The following is a 20,970-nucleotide window of genomic DNA, read 5'->3' on the forward strand; positions in this document are numbered from 1 at the left end:
ACATTATTGAACATTACTAAATTGTAATACTTTTTTACTATGACTGTTTGAAATAATAAAGAGAGCACTTCAGTTTCTGAATCAGTTTCTCTGATTTTGCAATTCATAAATATTTTTTTGAGTAAAATGAACATTGTTGTTTTATTCTATAAACTACAGACAACATTTCTCCATAATTCCGAATAAAAATATTGTAATTTAGAGCATTTATTTGCAGAAAATGAGAAATGACTGAAATAACAAAAAAAAAATGCAGAGCTTTCAGACCTCAAATAATGCAAAGCAAACAAGTTCATATACATAAAGTTTTATGAGTTCAGAAATCAATATTTGGTGGAATAATCCTGGTTTTTAATCACAGTTTTCGTGCATCTTGGCATCATGTTGTCCTCCACCAGTCTTACACACTGCTTTTGGATAACTTTATGCTGCTTTACTCCTGGTGCAAACATTCAAGCAGTTCAGTTTGGTGGTTTGATGGCTTGTGATCATCCATCTTCCTCTTTATTATATTCCAGAGGTTTTCAGTTTTGTAAAATCAAATGAACTCTTAACTTTTAGTGGTCGCTTTTTTTTTTTCCAGAGATGTATATCAGCAATGTTGAGAAGTTTAATTTAAATAGAAATAGACAAAGACAGGAAAGGCTTCAGGAAGAAACAGTGAGGCCTACAGGAAGCACAAGAGTGAGTGAGTTTATTTTCACTTTTTTCTGCCTTTAGTAATTCGAATTACACACACAAACAAAGCAGGGGTTTAATATACTTTAATTATATTATATATAATCGTCAAACTGATCACAGACATTTTTCACTCGTTAAATATTAAGTAAATATTATGCTACATTCACACAGCAGGTAAAAGTGGCCCAAGAATCTGTATCTGACATTACTTCAGTTTTGAACAGTTCATGCTTTTAAACTTATGATAATGCGCTAAAGAGAAACGCTTCACGTTTCAGTTTCAGTTTCATTTTGTATGTACACTACTGGTCAAAAGTTTTTTTTTTTTTTTTTAATGCTATTTTTGCCAGGCTTTTTTAGTTTAGTGAATAACCTTGAAATGGTACAAAAGTTAACAATAAACTGCCAGAAAAATATATTGTAAAAGGAAAAAAGCTAAAAAAAATATTGTAAAATGGTTAGTAGAAATGAAAATAAACTGAGCTTTGGAAATGGATTTAAAGCCTCAGAGACAGTCCAAATGTTGATAAGTTCCCTCATTTCCTTGCTAATTCTTGATAATTAAACCCTTATTTGCAGCTGTAGTCCATTTTCCCTCTTCCTCACCGCCTTTTTTCCTTTTTTTAATTCTATTCGACATAAAAGTCAAACAAATTCTGTTCTGGCTGCGTCGCTGTGAATCAGATATTAAAACTTTTATATGTTTTTTATCAACACATGTTGAAGTGGCCCTAATCGGATTAAAAACGTAACATTTTTGACGTTCAAACTGCCTCACAAATATAAATCTGTGTCACAGGGCCGTGCAGAGGCCTTTGGAGGGGCAAGTGCTCAAAGTCAAAAGGGTACTTTCCCACTCACACTAACTCTCCTCTACGCTCTGCAAAACCAGCAAGCTGATTGGCTGTTTCTCCTGAAAGGCGGGACTTTATCCGAGAACCGGCACCATGATTGGTATTAAGAGCTTTCCCATTAACAAAGCAGTCTCCTGATTAATACCATTTTTTAAATTTAATTTAATATGGGAAATTTACGGTCATAAATACTAATACGTGAAGACGGCTGCAAAGAGGGGTAAAATACGTTAGTTTCCCGGCCAAAACGGGTATGACTTTCCCACATACATTTACAAAAAAAATAAAAAAATACAAAAGGGCACTTTTACAAAAGGGAAGTAAGAGCTCCAGCCCCCTTCACCCCCCATCTGCACATGCCTACTGTGTCACATATAATGACACATATAATATGAGATTTGGGCCTTTTTTACTTGCTGTCTAAACATAGTCTAAGTAAAATACTGAATTAGTGAATTATTTAAACATCATTGGGAGTTTTCTTGTTCTCATGGCAGTCAAGGTGACGCTCCCAGAAAAAACGAGGTCTGGAATCCAGTCTAAATACCTGGGAATCCACTCCTCATATCTGCACCACTTCAGGAGAAACACCATAAACACCAGCATCCAGACTACATGCCAGACGGAGTGAATATACTCTGAGGGAGTGAGCGTGTAAACAAGGCTGAAGCACGCCAAGGCAAACATCCAGGGAATCACGTCTTCAGGAGGATACGTGAGCACTGCCAGGATGATGAGCGCAGTAAACAGAACCAGCAGCTCCCACTGGAACCTGCGACACTGCTGCAGAGCCTGCTGAGTAACCTGCAGACAGACAGACAGACAGACAGATACATGGTGGTAAAATTACATACTAGAGACAGCATGGCATGTCCATATCCTATAAAACTATTAAAAAAATATGTGTCTTATATGCTGCAGCATAGATATTTATAAACCCCGGGAGGGGCGGTAGATAAAAAATAAATATATATATATTTTTTATATATATATTTTAAGTGAATGATATAGCAGTTTGTGCTCACGTTTCTTTATTCAAGTGAACAATTTGCAATTTGTGCTCATGATTTCTTTATTTGAGCGAATGATTTCTTTAAATCGAGCGAATGATTTCTTTAATTTAAGCAAATGATATCTTTAATTTAAGCAAATGATATCTTTAATTTGAGAAAATTATTTCTTTAATTTAAGCAAATATCTTTAATTTAAGCAAATGATATCTTTAATTTGAAAAAAATATTTCTTTAATTTAAGCAAATATCTTTAATTTAAGCAAATGATATCTTTAATTTGAGAAAATTATTTCTTTAATTTAAGCAAATTATTTCTTTAAATCAAGCGAATGGTTTCTTTAATTAGAGCGAATTGTTTCTTGAATTTGAGCAGATTATTTTTTTAATTTGAGCAAATGATTTCTTTAAATCGAGCAAATGTTTTTTTTTATTCAAGCAAATTATTTACTTAATTTGAGCGAATGATTTCTTTAACTTGAGCAAATTATTTATTTAATTTGAGCGAATGATTTATTTTACTTGAGCAAACTATTTCTTAAATTCGAGCAAATTACTTCTTTAACTTGAGCAAATTATTATATTATATTTTAAGTTGAGCTAATTATTTCTTCAGTGTCTGTGATTAAACCTTTTTATGTAAGTTTCTGATCTAAATTTATTTTGCATTTAAGTTTTGATTGGTAATGATGTATCAGAAATTAGTATGTTTAAATGGTTTAATTTACATATCATTTGTATACATGTGTTATTTAGATGAGGCATAAAAATTATTTGTATGAAGAGAATAAAGAGAATAAAATGTAGAGAATTTTTAGTGAAATATTACATTAATTATATCTGGTCACATCTAAAACACATTTTTAAGAAACATATTGGAATATTGATCAAATTGATTCAAATTATTATATAAACTGCCCTTTCAAATAAACATCTTTGTCACCGGAGAGCTGGCCACTCCAGGCAAACGGGGGGTGGTGACCGTGACTCTGCCCCCAAACTGTATACTCTACACCTGAGTGCAAAAAACTCACTTGAGTGAAACCAGCAGCTTCGGGTAATTCGCATAGTGCTCAAGGACAACTGTGAATTTGAGATGAAAAAAAAAAAAACACCCGAGATGGAGAAAAATGAAGCTTAAAAGCAATATTTTTTTCAGCGTGCACACAATTCCCTTTTTTTCTTTACATTTGCGCTCGCAAGAAGTTAATTTACACACGCAAAATTTTAACAAACTTTTTTTTTTTTTTCACCTGGTACTTTTGTGCCCCTGACTTTTGACATTGATGTGACAACATAGAGCATTAATCAGCAGGTTATAAATGTAGATAACTGATGATAATCACGCAGCCCTGTAACAGATCAAGAGCTGAAAATGCTTGTTTACCGTCCAGCTTCTTGTATATAAAGAATTTATTTGCTCGGATAAAAAAAAAAAAGTTCCCTTGAATTAAAGAAATCATTCTCTCAAATTAAAGAAACTGTGAGCAGAAATTGCTATATTGTTTGCTTGATTTTTTTATTTATCCAATGCGCCTCCCGGGTTCCATAGATGTTAAAATTTCATACAAGCAATAAATTATTCAAGATTTTCTGTAAAAGAACACATAATTACAAATATAAAGGAATTAATGTTTTAGTTAACTCTAATTAACTTTTGGTACATTTTATGTTTTTTTTTTTTTGCAATATCCGCAGTGCTATCTGGTTTAAATCGAATAGAAATATTAATTTAAACTATTTAAACGTGTTAAATTTTCAATACATTTGTAAATAAAAAGTGACAATATAGAGAGATTAAGCTATAAAATATTATTTTTGTTTAAGTCTTGTAAATATGTTCTTGCTCTTTCGAAGCAGATTTTAAAGCATTGCAATGCACTGTTTGACCAGCAGATGGTTCTGTCAGTGATGGAGCCAGGAGAGTTTAAACAAAGGCCCCATCTGGGATATAGACCACTGGTTTGAATCCTGTTCATGCAGCTTGCCATCAGCTGCTAAAGCCCCGAGAGAGCACAATTGGTCTTGCTCTCTCTGGGTGGGTACAGTAGATGCTGCTCTTTCCCCTTATCACTCCTAGGGTGATGTCGATCATCACAAGGCATCTGTGAGCTGACTTATCAGAACCGAGTCGCTGCGCTTTCCTCCGAGCGTTAGCGCTGTGATGCTACTCAGCAATGCTACAGCATCAGCAGCAGTTCAAAAAGAGGCGGAGTCTGACTTCACATGTATCAGAGGAAGCATGTGCTAGTCTTCACCCTCCTGGTGTGTTGGGGCATCACTAGTGATAGGGGGAGTCCTAATGAGTGGGTTGGGTAATTGGCCGTGTAAATTGGGAAGAACATGAGATAAAAAAATGATGAAATGTGAAGATGACTATTTAGGAAGCCCAATGCTAGTCCCAGTAACAAATTGTGGAAAACACCGTTAATTAGTAAGTTTCCACAGCGCCCCCTCTCTGTGATCATCTTAAAAACACATAAGTGAATAAACTTTTATTTCTGTGTACTACTAGACTGAAAAATAACCTAAAATTTGGCACATCAAACGTGTCAAAATTTTTAAAATTTGTGTCCTTGGTAAACAATATAACTACTGTACCACCCAACCCCACATCAGGATAAAGGTTTATTAGAATTTAAAGGAGAACTCCGGTGTAAAATTTACTTTTGGTGTAGTAAAACATGATAAAGAGTACAAACCTTTGTTGAATAGCCCACCTCAGTTTTCTCTCAGCTTTGCAAGATCCAGCAATTTTTTACAATTTGTCTAAACAGGCTAGAACAGGTTTTAATGGGGCATATTTTTCCCCTGCAGATAAATCACCTTTTACACCGTTATTCAGGATCAAAGTAGCTCCACACTTCATCGGTAGAATCTGGAGAGCCCTTACATTTAAAAAAAAGCATTAATAACTTTAAAAGTGCATAAGAAGCTTATTAAAAATAACTATTTACAACCCGTAGCTTTAGCTACATCTCCAGGCGCCACCATCTTAAACTAAAGTCATGATCAGTAAAGTGATGAGCACGTAATGATGACAGAAGTACATGCTGTATACATAAAGAAGACATGGCTGGTATGTGTGCTGTGCTCGGACTGCAGCTTCAGTCGACATAACAGAGGAGAAGGCGAAAAAAAAAGAAGACACTTTGTGCTCATCACTCTACTGATCACGAGTTTAGTTTAAGATGGCAGCGCCTGGAGATTTAGCTAATGCTATGGGTTGTATACAGTGTTTTTTAATAATCTTCTTGTGCACTTCATAAGGTTCTTAATGCCTTGTTTCAAATGTCAGGGCACTCCAAGTTAATAAAGTGAGGAGTTACTTTGAGCCTGAATAACAGTGTAAAAAGAGATTTATCTGCAGGGGCAAAATATGCCCCATTAAAACACATTCTAGCCTGTTTTGGATAAACTGCACAAAATTGCTGGATCTCGGAAAGCTGCGAGAGAGTGGAAGTGGGCTATTCAACAAAGTATATTACTCTTTATCATGTTTTACTAAACCAAAAGTCAATTTTACACCAGATTTCTCCTTTAACCCTTGTGTGGTGTTCGGGTCTGTGGGACCCGTTTTCATTTTCATCAAATGATACTAAAAAAATATTTTTTCTAACTCAAACTCATTGGCATTGGCTCATTTTTTGTGAAAAACTTATATAAAAACACATTTTCGATAAACACACACTGTACACCCCCCCCCCCCCCACACACACACATTTATATTACATACAGTATGTTTGGCCAAGGGCTAATAAACATTGCTTCATTTGTAAATTTGAAACTAAACAAATTTTCTACTCATATCTTGAGTTTAATTTATTTTCTTTTACATTTTATTAAAAAACTAATAAAAAAAAGAGTAGCACTTTTTGAAAGAAATGTAACATAAGAAAGGTAAAGGGCAAATATTAACCAGGTAAGCTGTTTATATTGCTTGCAATTTAGGTGAAGCAAGCTTGTGTAAAGCATTTTAATGTAAAATTGCTTAATTTTGCTAAATTGAATACAAGTAACACAGTAAACGAATAACAAAAATATGAACACCACACAAGGGTTAAATACAGAAATAGGCTCTGTTTAACCAACCTTGTTGAGTTTTGAAGGATGATTGGAAAAGCGGATACGATCTTCAAAGTAAGCCTCCTCCACTCCCAGATGCTTCTTCACTGCTTTTACAGCCTCGTCGTTGCGGTGGCATCTCAGCAGACCTCGGTCTTCATGAAACAGACAGTCCACAGTAAACACGGTACTCCTGTTTACACACAGTCTGCTGTCCGGAGCCACGAATCCTGGATCGTCTGTGTGGTGGAGAGCCACTAGAACAACAGGCTGGGATTCTTAAGGAGAGAAAGTGTGTGAGTTTATTTGGATTTCCTGATGAAAAGGAAAGTAACAATCAATCACGCAGCCCCACACTCAGCACAGGGAGCAGATAGCAGCTTTTACACCTGCAGCAGACTGCATCAAAGTCCACTTGAAGTGAAACCCAGGCCACCGAACTCATGAACTCATGGAGTAAACTAATGGGCTAGCATGAATACGCTCTAAGACTACAGCAACCAAAGATATAATCATCTGAATAGTGCAATTTTCTGCTTGTAATACACCTATAATCCCTGGCCAGTATATTGGAAACCCCTCCCAGAATCTGAATATTGATAAATATGGTGGAATGAGGATGAAAAATGGGCTACAGTCTATTACTGTATACGAGACATATGAACATGATAAGATCATAAAATGGATACAAAAAAAAGATGTTTCTAATAAATTGGCCAGTGTGTACAAATGTGGCCAATGGATGTATTCTAATGTTATATACAGTTTTACAGGGACATTGGCAGAATAACTGAGCATTGACTTTATTTTTATTTAGGTTTATTATGTTCTAATGTTATATAGGGTTAATTACATGTAGACACTCTCACTGATCACTTACTTAATGTTCATTTGGGTTTAGAATTCTTATGGTATATAGAGTTAATTACAGGTAGACAAGTAGACACACTCACTGACCACTGACTTTATATTTATTTGGGTTAATTCTAATGTTACATAGATTTAATTACAGGTAGACACTCTCACTAACCACTTACTTAATGTTCATTTGGGTTTAGAATTCTTATGGTATATAGAGTTAATTACAGGTATGCAGGTAGACACTCTCACTGACCACTGACTTTATGTTTATTTGGGTTTATTATGTTCTAATGTTATATAGAGTTAATTACAAGTAGACAGGTAGACACACTCACTGATCACTGCCTTTATATTTATTTGGGTTAATTCTAATGTTATATAGAGTTAATTACAGGTAGACACTCTCACTAACCACTGACTAAATATTCATTTGGGTTTAGAATTCTAACGTTATATAGAGTTAATTACAGGTAGACACTCTCACTGGCCACTGACTTTATGTTTAGTTGCATTTATTATGTTCTAATGTTATATAGAGTTAATTACATGTAGACACACTCACTGACCACTGCCTTTATATACTAAAGATGATGATAAACTATAATGTTGCTAAGTGGTAGCTATGGTTCCTATCCTAAGTTGTTCATAAGGAGTTTCTAGGTGGTTGCTGTGCAGTTGCCAAATGGTTGCTAACTGGTGGCTGTGGTATTTTTAGGTGGTTTTAATGGCATGCAACATGGTTACTTTGGTGTTGCTAGGATGTTGCTATGTGTTGTTAAAAGGTTGCTATGATATTGCCGCTATGCTGTTTGTAAGTGGTTGCTAGATAGTTGCTATGATATCCCAGCTATGCTGTTGGTAAGTGGTTGCTAATTGGATAAGGGGTTAATATGCGGTTACACTACTGTTGCAAAGTGGTAGTTATGGTGTCCTAGGTTGGTATCTTGTTGGTACATGGTTGTTATGGTATTCTAAGTAGTTGCTATGCTGCTGCAAAGCAGTTGCTTTTTTTTTAAATGTCTACTATGCTAGCCCAGGTGATTTCTATAGTATTTTAGCCAGTTGCCATATTTGTTAGTGGTTGCAAGGCATCGCTGTGGTATCTCAGGTGGTTGCTATGGTGTCTTAAAATGTTCCTCGAGTGCTGCCAAGTGGTTGTTGTGGTACATGATGTTAATGGATTGGTGTTACAAGTGTATTTATATCATTAGATTTGAAAGGCACCAAAACTTTGCATGCTGTGTATTTCTATTTGGGATAAAATCCCTTAACAATTGATCATCTGCTTTGCATAAACCGCATAAACCGGTCAAAAATCTGCATAAACTGTGCAGTAATAGATTTACTGTGGTCTATAAATTTATATAGAGGTGCTATAAGGACAGGATAAGGTCATAAAATTAAAGCAGAAGGTTGGTGTTTCAAATAAAGTGGCCAACGTTTATATATTTACCAGGGATCTCCTTAAGAGCAGCTTCTATATCAGTTCCAGCGCGAGAGACAATGGGAACAAAAGCGATGATGACATCACTCTCATCCAGTGTCTTCACTTCACGGAGGTCAGGAGACAGTGTGAGATCCTCCAGGAAGCCCAGGTGGGAATACATGGCATTCCCAAAGACCATAACGAAGAGTCGGATCATTTCTGGAAATCCTAAACAAGAGAAAATCATCAGGAAAAAAACATTTAAATTTGTTTATTTGTGTTAATTCTAGTGTTATATAGAGTTAATTACAGGTAGACTCTTTTACTGACCACTGACTTTATTAATGTTTAATTTGGGTTTAGTTTTCTAATGTTATATAGAGTTAATTACAGGCAGACACTCTCACTGATCACTGACTTTATTAATGTTTAATTTGGGTTTAGTTTTCTAATGTTATATAAAGTTAATTACAGGCAGACACTTTCACTGACCACTGACTTTATTCGCTTTTTGGGGTTTATTTATACTAATGTTATATAGAGTAAATAACAAGTAGACACTCTTACTAACCACTGACTTTATGTTTATTTGGGTTTAGAAATTATAATGTTATATAGGGTCAATTACAGATAGACACTCTCACTGACCACTGTGTTTAAGTTTATTTGGGCTTACTTATTCTAATGTTATGTAGATTTAATTACAGGTAGACACTTTTATTGACCACTGACCACTGACTTTATCTTTATTTTGCTTTGTTCTAATGTCATGTAGAGTTAATTACAGGTAGACACTCTTACTTATGTTTTTTAAGGTATACAGGATTTTTGGCAGATTCTTTATTGGTCCAATGTTCAATGTATGTTGCATATGTATATTAATAAAATACATCACAGTATAAAGGATTAATTATTAAGCTGTATTAGTTTGTTAAAAGATTTATCTATTCACTAATCAAATAGTCAAAAGAGTAATATCAGCATAATAATATCATTCATACCTCAATATAAAAATGTTGTAATTTTATATCAAACACATACCTTGAGGCATTTTGACGAGAGTCTTTAATCCAGGTAAGTCAAGTGAAAAACTTCCACAACCGACTGGACACACCTTCTCCCTCTCTGGACTTTGATGGACGAGTGTGAGATATCACCAGTAGGGCAAAAGGCACTACAGAGCTCAGCTGTCACTGCTGGATTTCTCTCTGTCTTCTTTAACCTCGTATATTAAATCACTCAGGAACAGAGCGCAAGTTTTAAATCAAAATAATATTTGTTGTTTTATTTTTAGAAACTCCATGCAAAACCCAGAACATTTCTGCATTAATTTATTAACTTAAATAAAAGTATTATTTCACACATCATTTAAGAGGCTTTATTCTTTTTATTGCATCAGTAAGTTGGACTTTGGTGCAGGTAAGTGAACGTGAACAGGCTCAGGTTACACAACTCACTTTAAAACCAGTTCATTGTACTCTGTTTACACTGCAGAGAGGAGAAGCAATTTACTAAATAAACTATTTTTTTTTTTAAGTTTAAGGAATGCAGTGCAGCTGTGGTACAGTCCAGATAGCTCTCAGGTGGTTGCTATGGTATCTTAAGTTGCTATGCTGGTATTGTTAGGTGTTTGCAATTGCATTCCATGTGGTTGCTTTGGTGTTGCTATGTGGTTGCTTTGGTGTTGCTATGTGGTTGCTTTGGTATCCTAGGTGGTTGCTATGGTGTTGCTAGGTGGTTGCTAGGGGTTGCTAAAAGGCTGGAATTATTTTGCAGCTGATATGGCATGGTATCCCAGTTATTCTGTTGGTAATAACTAGTCCTAGGTGGTTACTATGGTGTTGCTTAGTGGTTGCTATGTGATTGCTATGGAAATGCTAATTGCTTATGGTTGCTAGGTGCTACTGGTTAATAGGTGATAACTATAATGTTGCTAAATGGTAGCTATGGTATCCCAACTTGTTAATAAGGTGTTGCTGGTTGGTTCTATGTAGATGCTAAGCTGCTAAGTGGTTGCTAAGTGGTTGCTGTGGTATTGTTAGGTGTTTGCAATTGCATTCCATGTGGTTCCTTTGGTGTTTCTATGTGGTTGCTGTGGTATCCTACACAGGAAATTTGGCAGTGTTACATCAACACTGTTAGTGTTAAATCAACACTTATTAGTGTTAAACTTTACACTATCAGTGTTTATTTAACACTAATAGTGTTGATTTAACATTGCCAAATTTCCTGTGTAGGTGGTTGCTATGGTGTTGCTAGGTTGTTGCTAGGGGTTGCTAAAAGGCTGGAATTATATTGCAGCTATGCTGTTTGCTATGACATTGCTATGGGTTGTTAAAAGGTTGCTGTAATATTGCTGCTATGCTGTTTGTAAATAGTTGCTAGATAGTTGCTATGGTATCACAGCTATGCTAGGTTAATTCTAAGTGGTTACTAGGTGGTTGCTATATTGTTGCAAAGTGGTAGTTATGATATCCAAGGCGTTGCTAGGTGGTCAGTATGCTGTTGCAACATGGCTGTTATGGTATCCCAGGTAGTTGCTATAGGTTATTAGGTGACTACTATGGTATGATTCAGTTTCTCTGATGTTGCTATTTATAGGTTTATGTTTTAGTAAAATGAACATTGTTGTCTAGAAACAACATTTCGCCGAAATTCCAAATAAAAATATGGTCATTTAGAGCATTTATTTGCAGGAAACGAGAAATGACTGAAATAACAAAAAATGCAGAGCTTTCAGACCTCAAATAATGCAAAGAAAACAAATTCATATTAATAAAGTTTTAAGAGTTCAGAAATCAATATTTGGTGTAATAATCCTGGATTTTAATCACAGTTTTCATGAATCTTGGCATCATGTTCTCCTCCACCAGTCTTACACACTGCTTTTGGATAACTTTATGCTGCTTTACTCCTGGTGCAAAAATTCAAGCAGTTCAGTTTGGTTTGATGACTTGTGATCATCCACCTTTTTTCTATCATTTTAATTGGTATCTTATTTTTTCCTACACCTGTATATTTTTTATCGCTAAAATAGTTTCCACTGCTAAAATTGTCAGACAGCAGCAGAAAATATCAGAAACATCAGAAAGCTTTTAAAAGTTGCACATTTTTCCTTCACCACATCATCCGTGCAGAGAGCTACAGTGTACGTGCAGATCTGAGCACAGTTCACACTGCAGTCTAAACGGAAGAAGGTCATACTGAGAGTTCAGTTAGAGGCAGAACCCTGAGAGAGAGGAAGAATGGGAGGATGCAGAGTGTGCACTTTCACTTTAACCTTCACAGAGCTCTCTGAAACCTCGCATTTACAAGAAATCAGACCCTGAGTGTTCAGCACCTGCAGTTTTACCCACCCTCCACTGTAAAACGACTGTATTTTGTTTACATAGTTTACATGCACTACAAATAATGTGCTGGTTTTACTTCAAAATATAGGGCAACATTTTTGCATGCTCGTTTTATAATGTATAATACATAATTTTATAATATTTTTTGCAATTGTTAAAAAATATTAAACTATTATATTCAAATGTTGCTTAATAATAAGCTTGCAAAAACGCCGCACTATATTTAAACTTTTATTAAAAATCTTAAAACACACATTAATTAATAATAAATAATAAATAAAGAATTAGTATTAAGTCAGCAGTAATCAGTTGTAGTAGTAACTTCTACTACTACTGACATAAAAAACAAATTCTATCACAGGTCGTCGTACATCATATACATCTATAAAAATTTATAAACACACAAATAAGTTTTACATTGTTTCAAATTAGTTTATCTTTTTTTGGAAAAGTATTCAAAACTCAAAGGTACACAATGTAGAAAAATATTTGCGCAATAAATTATCATAAATCACTTTTTTCATTTAAATGAACTGATAAAATTAAGTGTTGTCAGCATTTCAGTGGACTTTTGAACTGTGGTAAATCTGCTAAAAACAGGCTCTTTCCTGAACTTCATTTTAAAATCAATATTCTTCTCAAGACAAATGAAACAGTTCATGTCCTCCAAACCTTTAGTTTCATAGTTTGTCTTGTCATTACGTCTATTTTCAAACATGCATAGTTTGAGTTGATTTCTGTTACTGATCTGGAATTATTAAGTGGAGTAGAGAGAAAACAGGCAGCTTCTCTATGTGTCCTGTAGGAGATTTTAAAGCCCTCAATTTCTCAGAATGTAAATAGCTTATTTTACTGCAGATTTTCTATCACCTACACCTATAGCCTGTATACAGGTCAAGGTATTTTAAGGATTTATTATTATATCAGTACACCTGAACACATTAGTTCTATGTGTAGGATGTATAGTGACGTTTTATCATTAGTTTTTACTAATAATTAGAGCTGGGCGATATGGCCCAAAAAAAAAAAACATCTTCGATTTAAAAAAAATATATCAGATTTTCAAATTAAATTGATTTTTTTCCCCTACTAAAATCTCCTAAAAGTCACTAGAAGTCGCTAAATGACGTCATTGCCTAATTTGCATAATACATGTTTTTAAAGCTGTAAAGGATTAACATTGTGAGAGAGAAAAAAGTGAGTAAAAAACACTCTAAATATGTTAGGAAAGATACAAATGAACTCCAACCAAGGAGGTCCGCACGCACAGTGTGTTTGTGGAGCGGTGTGTGTGTGTGCTGAGTGTGTGAGACTGCACTGTGAGTGTTGTGGGTGGGGCTCATGGCAGCAGCCGCTGCAGCGCAAGGACAGTAACTGAACAGCATGTGTTTATCTTAGAGTCGCCAAAAGTCTCCAATAACACCACAAATTTTTTACCAAAAAAGTCGCTAGAAGGTCTGAAATGTAGCTAAATATAGCGACAAAATTGTCAACACTGCTCCGCCGTCATGTTGTGTGTGTGTGGGGGGGGGGGCACGGGAGGGAGGGAGAGAGGGGCGGGGCTGCGCGCGGGAGAGAGGGGTGGTGCTAAGCTCAGGGGAGCGTCGGTGGTGAAAATTAAAACGCAGAGAAAATCGATTTTCATAAAAACACATCGTCCTTAACTGTAAATTCGATCAAATCGATTAATCGCCCAGCTCTACTAATAATACAGAGAGCAAAAAACAATATTCAACAGTTTAAATGATTTTGGAAAGCAAAATATTTTATAGAGCACATTAAAATGAACACTGCTGAGCAAATTCCAAAGTTAAGGTGATGTATAACATCAAAATTAAACACAAACACTTTTAGGGTTCAAAACAGGCCAATTCAGAACCCCTCTAACTGTTACATCACAGTCTTTACTCATTAGATTTAAAACAACATGCACAATCTACCTATAGAGAACATGACTAGAGAGTAAAGACGGGCTAATAAGGATGTTGTTTTGTCTCTCGCATATTTCAGGAAACACTCAACTAACTCAGAAACCACCCTACAGTGTATCACATACATACAGTACAGGCCAAAAGTTTGGACACACCTTCTCATTCAGTGCGTTTTCTTTATTTTCATGATTATTTACATAGATTCTCACTGAAGACATCAAAACTATGAATGAACACATGTGGAGTTTTATGTACTTAACAAAAAATGAGCTGAACCTCCACAGTCACCGGAAAATAATAGTCATAGTCATGAAAATAAAGAAAACCCATTGAAAAAGAGAAGGTATGTCCTAACTATTGGCCTGTACTCTACATTAAGGGAAAAGCACTCTCAAACACCCTCCCTCCATATTTATATTTCTATATTGGATTATTTACATTTACTTTCATATTTCAGGCTTTTTCTGCTCTGCTAGATAAGTCCTGAGTCACGAGAAACATAAAGAAACACAATTAAAGTCACAAGAATCACTAAAAACAGAATTACAGCAAAATAAACCAAAGTTCTCCTACTGCAGGTCTGATTCTGAGGCCTGCAGACTGAGGTCCTGTTCTGAGATGGGTACTGCTGTAAAACACAAGAGACAAGAACAGTTTTTCTAATTAATTGAGTTTATTCTAATGTTATATAGAGTTAATTACAGGTAGACACTCTCACTGACCACTGCCTTTATGTTTATTTACTGTTATTCTTATGTTATAAACATTTAATTAAAGGTAGATACTCTTACTGACCACTGACTTTATGGTTAATTAGAATTATTATGTTATAAAAAGGTAATTACAGGTAGACTCTCTCACTGATCGCTGACTTTATGTTTATTGGGTTTTTTTATTCTAATGTTATATAGAGTTAATTACAGGTAGTCACTCTTACTGACTATGTTTAATTTGTTTTATTTTTTCTAATGTTATATAGAGTTAATTACAGGTAGACACTGTCACTGATCACTGACTATATGTTTATTTGGGTTTATTTATTCTAATGTTATATAACGTTAATTACAGGTAGACACTCTTACTGAACATTGACTTTATTTTTATTTGGGTTTTGTATTCTAATGTTATATAGAGTTAATTACAGGTAGACACTCTTACTGACCACTAAATTTATGTTTATTTAGGATTATTCTTATGTTATAAACATTTAATTATAGGTAGATACTCTCACTGACCACTGACTTTATGGTTAATTAGAATTATTATGTTATAAAAAGGTAATTACATGTAGACTCTCTCACTGACTTTATGTTTATTTGGGTTTATTTATTCTATTGTTATATAGAGTTAATTACAGGTAAACACTCTCACTGATCACTGACTTTATTAACGTTTAATTGCGTTTAGTAGTTAACTACAGGTTGACAAGCGTTCTGAGACAATCAGCTTTTGTAAGATTTGTATACGTTATTGTTACCATTTTATAATAATTTCTGCCTCTAAAAAACATAAAAACTTTACAAACCTGAGTCAAGATAGGGTGTTCAGTGCTTGTGAAATTGTCATCCATAGTTTTGTCCTCATCCACTTCCAGATGCTTCTTTACTGCTTTCAGAGCCTCGTTGTTGCGGTGGCATCTCAGCAGACCTCGGTCTTCATTAAACACGCAGTCCACAGTGAACACATTCTCCCTGTTAACACACCCGCTGCTGTCTGGAGCCAAGAAATCTTCAGCAAATGTGTAATGGAGCACCACTAGAACAACAGGCCGGGACTCTGATAATGTTGGGGAAACAAGAGAAGGGAGAAATTCAGATTATTTTTCAAATTGAATTATCTAAAATGGGTTAAATGGGAAAGGGTACAAAGGGCAAAAACATTCAATATACTATATGGCTGAAACAGTAGAATTGTTAAGGGATATACCAAACATAGCAATCAAAGGACAAGGGTCAATGTTCAAATCCAGTATAAAGGAAAAACAACTTAATTTAGAATCACAAAAAGATTTTAGAGCGGAGTAAAAACATAAAAAATAATATGGCTGAAGCCTGAAAATATTCCTTACAAACATTATTAATATTTGGGGTAAGCTTAGCTAGTTTAACCTTTGTTCAGTACACTCTATGAACCAAATGTAAGTGAATAAGGCTGTGTCTAGCACATACTTATGAAGAATGAATTTGGAAGAATTAATTTATTTTGTCCCTTGTCATTCTTCTTTACAGCTAACTGTAGCTTCTGTTCCCACTGTTGTTTTTTATTTTATTTTTCATTTTATCCCATTTTTCCCCAATTTATAAGGCCAATTACCCAACCCAGGACTCCCCCCATCACTAGTGATGCCCCAACACCAGGAGGGTGAAGACTAACACATGCCTCCCTTGACACATGTGACGTCAGACTCCCTTTTTGAACTACTGCAGCATTAGCAAGTAGCATTTTGATACAGCAGCTCACAGATGCAGCCTTGTGCTGATCAACATCACCCTAGGGGTGATGAGGGGAAAGAGCGCCATCTACTGTACCCACCCAGAGAGAGCAAGACCAATTGTGCTCTTATGGGGCTCCCGCAGCCGATAGCAAGCTGCATGACTGGGATTTAAACCAGCAATCTCCCAATCATAGTGACAATGCATAGCCAACTGGACCACTCTGAGTCCCCTTGTTCCCACTGTTGTTAAATAAGTGATCTGTAGACGGGGACTAAAGCAAACAAGTTGTATAATAAACATATAAAAAACATTTCTAACATAGTTTTAACATATTTCCATATTTGCAAGAATCTTAAAAAAGGGATTAAAAAGTGGAAATAGGGTACAGAGCTGTGTGAAACTGCAAAATATGACATCAGCACAAAGGTCCCGAATCTACTTGATAGCAGCTTTATGCCAATTAAGATTATTTGGTTAAGGTTGGAAAGTTGGAAATAAGGTTTGAAATAATTGGTTGTAACCAGCATATTTTAGATGGAGACTTAAGACCAAAAAGATGCTAAAATATGTAATAAAGCGTTTAAAGTCAACAAAAAAATCATATTTAAAAAGGTCAGAGTATCTACGGATCTAACAAAGTGGCCATTCAGTGGAAGCAAAGGTTCTGTAGGTGTTTCTATTAAAGTATGCAATTAGTGGAAGTGTTTCTAATAAAGTGTCCACTCACTAAAAGCATAAGCTAGGTGTTTCTAACAAAGTGTCCAACCAATGGGGGCACAAGGCAGGTGTTTCTAAAATGAGGCCAATCACTGAAAGCACAAGGCAGTGAGTGCATAATTACCAGGAATCTGGCTAAGAGCAGCTTCAATATCAGTTCCAGCTCGAGAGACGACGGGGACAAAGGCGATGATGAAGTGGCTTTCCTCCAGAGTTTTCACCTCACAGAGCTTGGACGAACGTCTGAGATCTTTCAGAAATGCCTTTTCAGAATCCATGGTCTTCCCACAGACCATGGAGAAGAGTCTGATAGTTTTCTTACACTCTAAACATAAACAAGAGAGAACATTTCTGTGTCAAGCGACAGGTTAAATGAAGTCCAGACTGGGCTAAAGTTTCCTTAATTAGTTCAGGGTTTCTCAGATATTCTAGTTTTACTCTGTAAATACACTGTGTCATGTTGTACTAGCCTGTACATTGTACATTTTTCCTATTGGCCCCTGACATCCTTTATTTGCATAATTTGTTTGTGTCCCCACCCCTAACACGCCTTCAGTGTGTTGTTTTGTCTACCAGTACTCCTATCTATTCAGTATTCAGTAAATTATTTTAGACTTTAGCCTAGCTAGTACTTATTATGATGTATTGATGAAACTGCCTCCACCATGCCTAGAAGGTGTTCTTTATCTTGGCGAGCTCTTACTGTGAGTTGTTGCTGAAGCTACCTTCACCATGTTTGCAAGCTGGACTTTGGCTTGGCTAACCCTCACTGTGAGTTTTAAGGTAACTACCTCCACCATGTTTGAAGGCTGTACTTTATACTGAATAGCTCTCAATATAAGTTGTTGATGAAACTATCTCCACCATGTTTTGAAGGCTGTACTTTATACTGAATAGCTCTCAATATAAGTTGGTGCCTATTACAGCCAGAATAATAATACCAAATAATAATACAGATGGCATTCTGTCCCTTACAAATTTACATTTCTTACATTTTACAGTGCTTTATTGTTCAGTGGCCCTTTGCAACCCAATGTCATAAATATAAACTTAATATTATTATAATTAAGTATTACACTCAAATATGATTAAATGTTTTATTCAATCTTAGCCTTTTTTCTTTTAATCTTTTTTAAAATAAATAATATATGTTAATAGACTGTCTATTTGTAAATACATATAAATACATTGTTGCTATTGTGCAAAAATCTCTTATCAACTAGAACTTTAAATGGAAATTAATGCAAAAATATTTTATTAATCTATCGATTAATTCATTTTGAGACCTTTGCATTGGTCTATTCATCAGGAAATATAAGTTGTATCAAGAAGTGTAAAACAGCAAAAATGGAGATGCAAGGTTTTGGCATGCAGGAAGGATATGCTGCAATGATATGCATCTGTCTCATTAACTACATCAGTTTCTATTCCACCCAGTATAACAGCAGCAAATACATAACATTAATAATACACAGATTTTGTAGTTTAGGTAAAAATACGTACCCAGGATCATTTTGAAGTCTCAGTATCTCCAGTAAGATGAGAGTAACGGTCCAGTTAGAGAATACTGCAGAGAACACAGTGACATGCTGACAGATTCACTTTCACTCTTATTATAGATGTGAAAGGACAAATATAGGAAATAGCAAGCATGAAATACAAGCCTCTGCAGGTAAAGCTGTACTTATCTTCAGAATGTATACAACTTTAATAGAAATTCCTAAAATTCATGATAACACAGAAATTGTAATACTGTATGTATGACCATGTGCCCGCCATATTTGAGACATAATAGAGTTCAATAGTGAAATATAACTAAAATGAGCCATATTTAGAAATAAGAAAAACACTGGAACACCAGCAAAATAAGTGCCTGTAGATATCTTGAGTTTGTAGATATCTTGTGTTTATAGATCTTTTGTTTTTTAATGATAAATTGTGTTTATAGATCTTTTGTTTTTTAATGATATATTGTGTTTATAGATCTTTTGTTTTTTAGTGATATATTGTGTTTGTAGATGTCTTGTGTTTATAGATATTTTGTTTTTTAATGATAAATTGTGTTTATAGATCTTTTGTTTTTCAATGCTAAATTATGTTTGTGGATGTCTTGTGTTTCTAGATATCTTGTGTTTTTAAATATATTGTGTTTATAGATATCTTGTGTTTATAGATCTTTTGTTTTTTTTAATTACATTGTGTTTGTAGATGTCTTCTGTTTATAGATATTTTGTTTTTTAATGATAAATTATGTTTGTGGATGTCTTGTGTTTATAGATATCTTGTGTTTTTAAATATATTGTGTTTATAGATATCTTGTGGTTATAGATCTTTTGTTTTTTTAATGACATTGTGTTTGTAGATGTCCTATGTTTATAGAAAGCTTGTGTTTATAGATATTTAGTTTTTTTATAGATATCTTGTGTTTGTAGATGTCTTGTTTATAGATATATTGTGTTTGTGTTTAGTTTTTTTCTCCCTTTTTTCTTTCTTCTTTCAAATTCCTTCCCCTTCCTCTCCTCTCTTCCTTCCTTCCTTTCTTTCTCGTCTCTCTCAGTTTTTTTTTTCTTTAAAGGGGCACTAAACCCCCTGATTTTTGCTGACTCAACATTTAGCTCAAATTAAAAAGGGCTAAAAGAGGGAGGAATCGATTGGGAGGGGCACTGGGTGATGTATGGGTTTAGAGGCAGGGCAGGAGGGAGAGTGTTTAGAGTTGAGTTTAGAGTGAATGAAGAAGAAAATCTGAGAACAGTGTAAATAGAAATAAAATCCTCGGATTTGCATTTTTGAAAACTGCGAATGGCAGCAAAAAAAAAAAAAAAAATCTGGAAGAATCTAAAAAGAAAGGCAGCATTTTAGAGCAGTAAAATTCTGAATTCTGTGAATGGGGAGAGCATTATAGAATATAAAAGCACACAGCAGCACACCGGTTTAAATAGAGCAGTATTTATTGTTTCACATAATATTTTACATTTCACCTAGAAATACATTTTTTACATGCAAATCTTTTTATGTACATATTCCTGATTTGTAACAATACCATACTCAGTTCAGTACCCACAATAAAAACTCAAAATTCTGTATCTACTCAAAGACCACTGAAGTTGTGCCATCATTGAGTAGCTGGCACCATGCTGTTATGCTAATATCTTGATTTTCAATGGCAGAAATATATATATATATATATATATATATATATATATATTTTTTTTTTTTTTAATTAAGATTTGAATTTGTTTTGATCTCTACACATTCTGTTCTGTGCACATGTTTACCTGAATATCACTGAATCCTCTGCATTACAATGTCACACAATGCTAGTTAAAATGCTAATAAAGCTAATGTGAGCTAATGACAGTGTGCACATGATACAGGATGATCAGGAAAGTGTTAAAAGAAGTAAAACCATGTTTAATCAGTGATGTTGGGCAGTGTAGTCTAAGTGCAGGTCAGTTAAAAAAAACTATAGGACCCTATCTTACACCTTGCAGAGTTTAGGAATAAATCTACACTGATGGGTGTGGTAGTCTGGAAGTGAAGTGTGTTCAGGTCAATGTCTGGTGTACTGTTATCTTGGCAGCAGAAAACAAAGGTGCACCATTGACTGATTAAAACCCTGGCAACAGTCAACAGTCAGATG

The 20,970-nt window shown here is 34.8% G+C and overlaps 1 protein-coding gene across 1 annotated transcript; it reads right to left on the reverse strand.

Annotated features, from left to right (window-relative positions):
* Window positions 1–992: 992 nt before the first annotated feature.
* On the reverse strand, window positions 993–10,044 carry LOC103047594 (uncharacterized). The gene is made up of 4 exons (XM_007230392.4): window positions 9,939–10,044; window positions 8,925–9,125; window positions 6,638–6,888; window positions 993–2,339 (listed from the first exon to the last, which is right to left on the reverse strand). Exons 1-4 carry the CDS (start codon window positions 9,946–9,948, stop codon window positions 1,992–1,994), a joined length of 810 nt encoding a protein of 269 aa, XP_007230454.3. The 5' UTR covers window positions 9,949–10,044; the 3' UTR covers window positions 993–1,991.
* Window positions 10,045–20,970: the final 10,926 nt, after the last annotated feature.

Source organism: Astyanax mexicanus, chromosome 23 (genome assembly GCF_023375975.1).
Source record: "Astyanax mexicanus isolate ESR-SI-001 chromosome 23, AstMex3_surface, whole genome shotgun sequence".
Lineage (NCBI taxonomy): Eukaryota > Metazoa > Chordata > Actinopteri > Characiformes > Acestrorhamphidae > Astyanax > Astyanax mexicanus.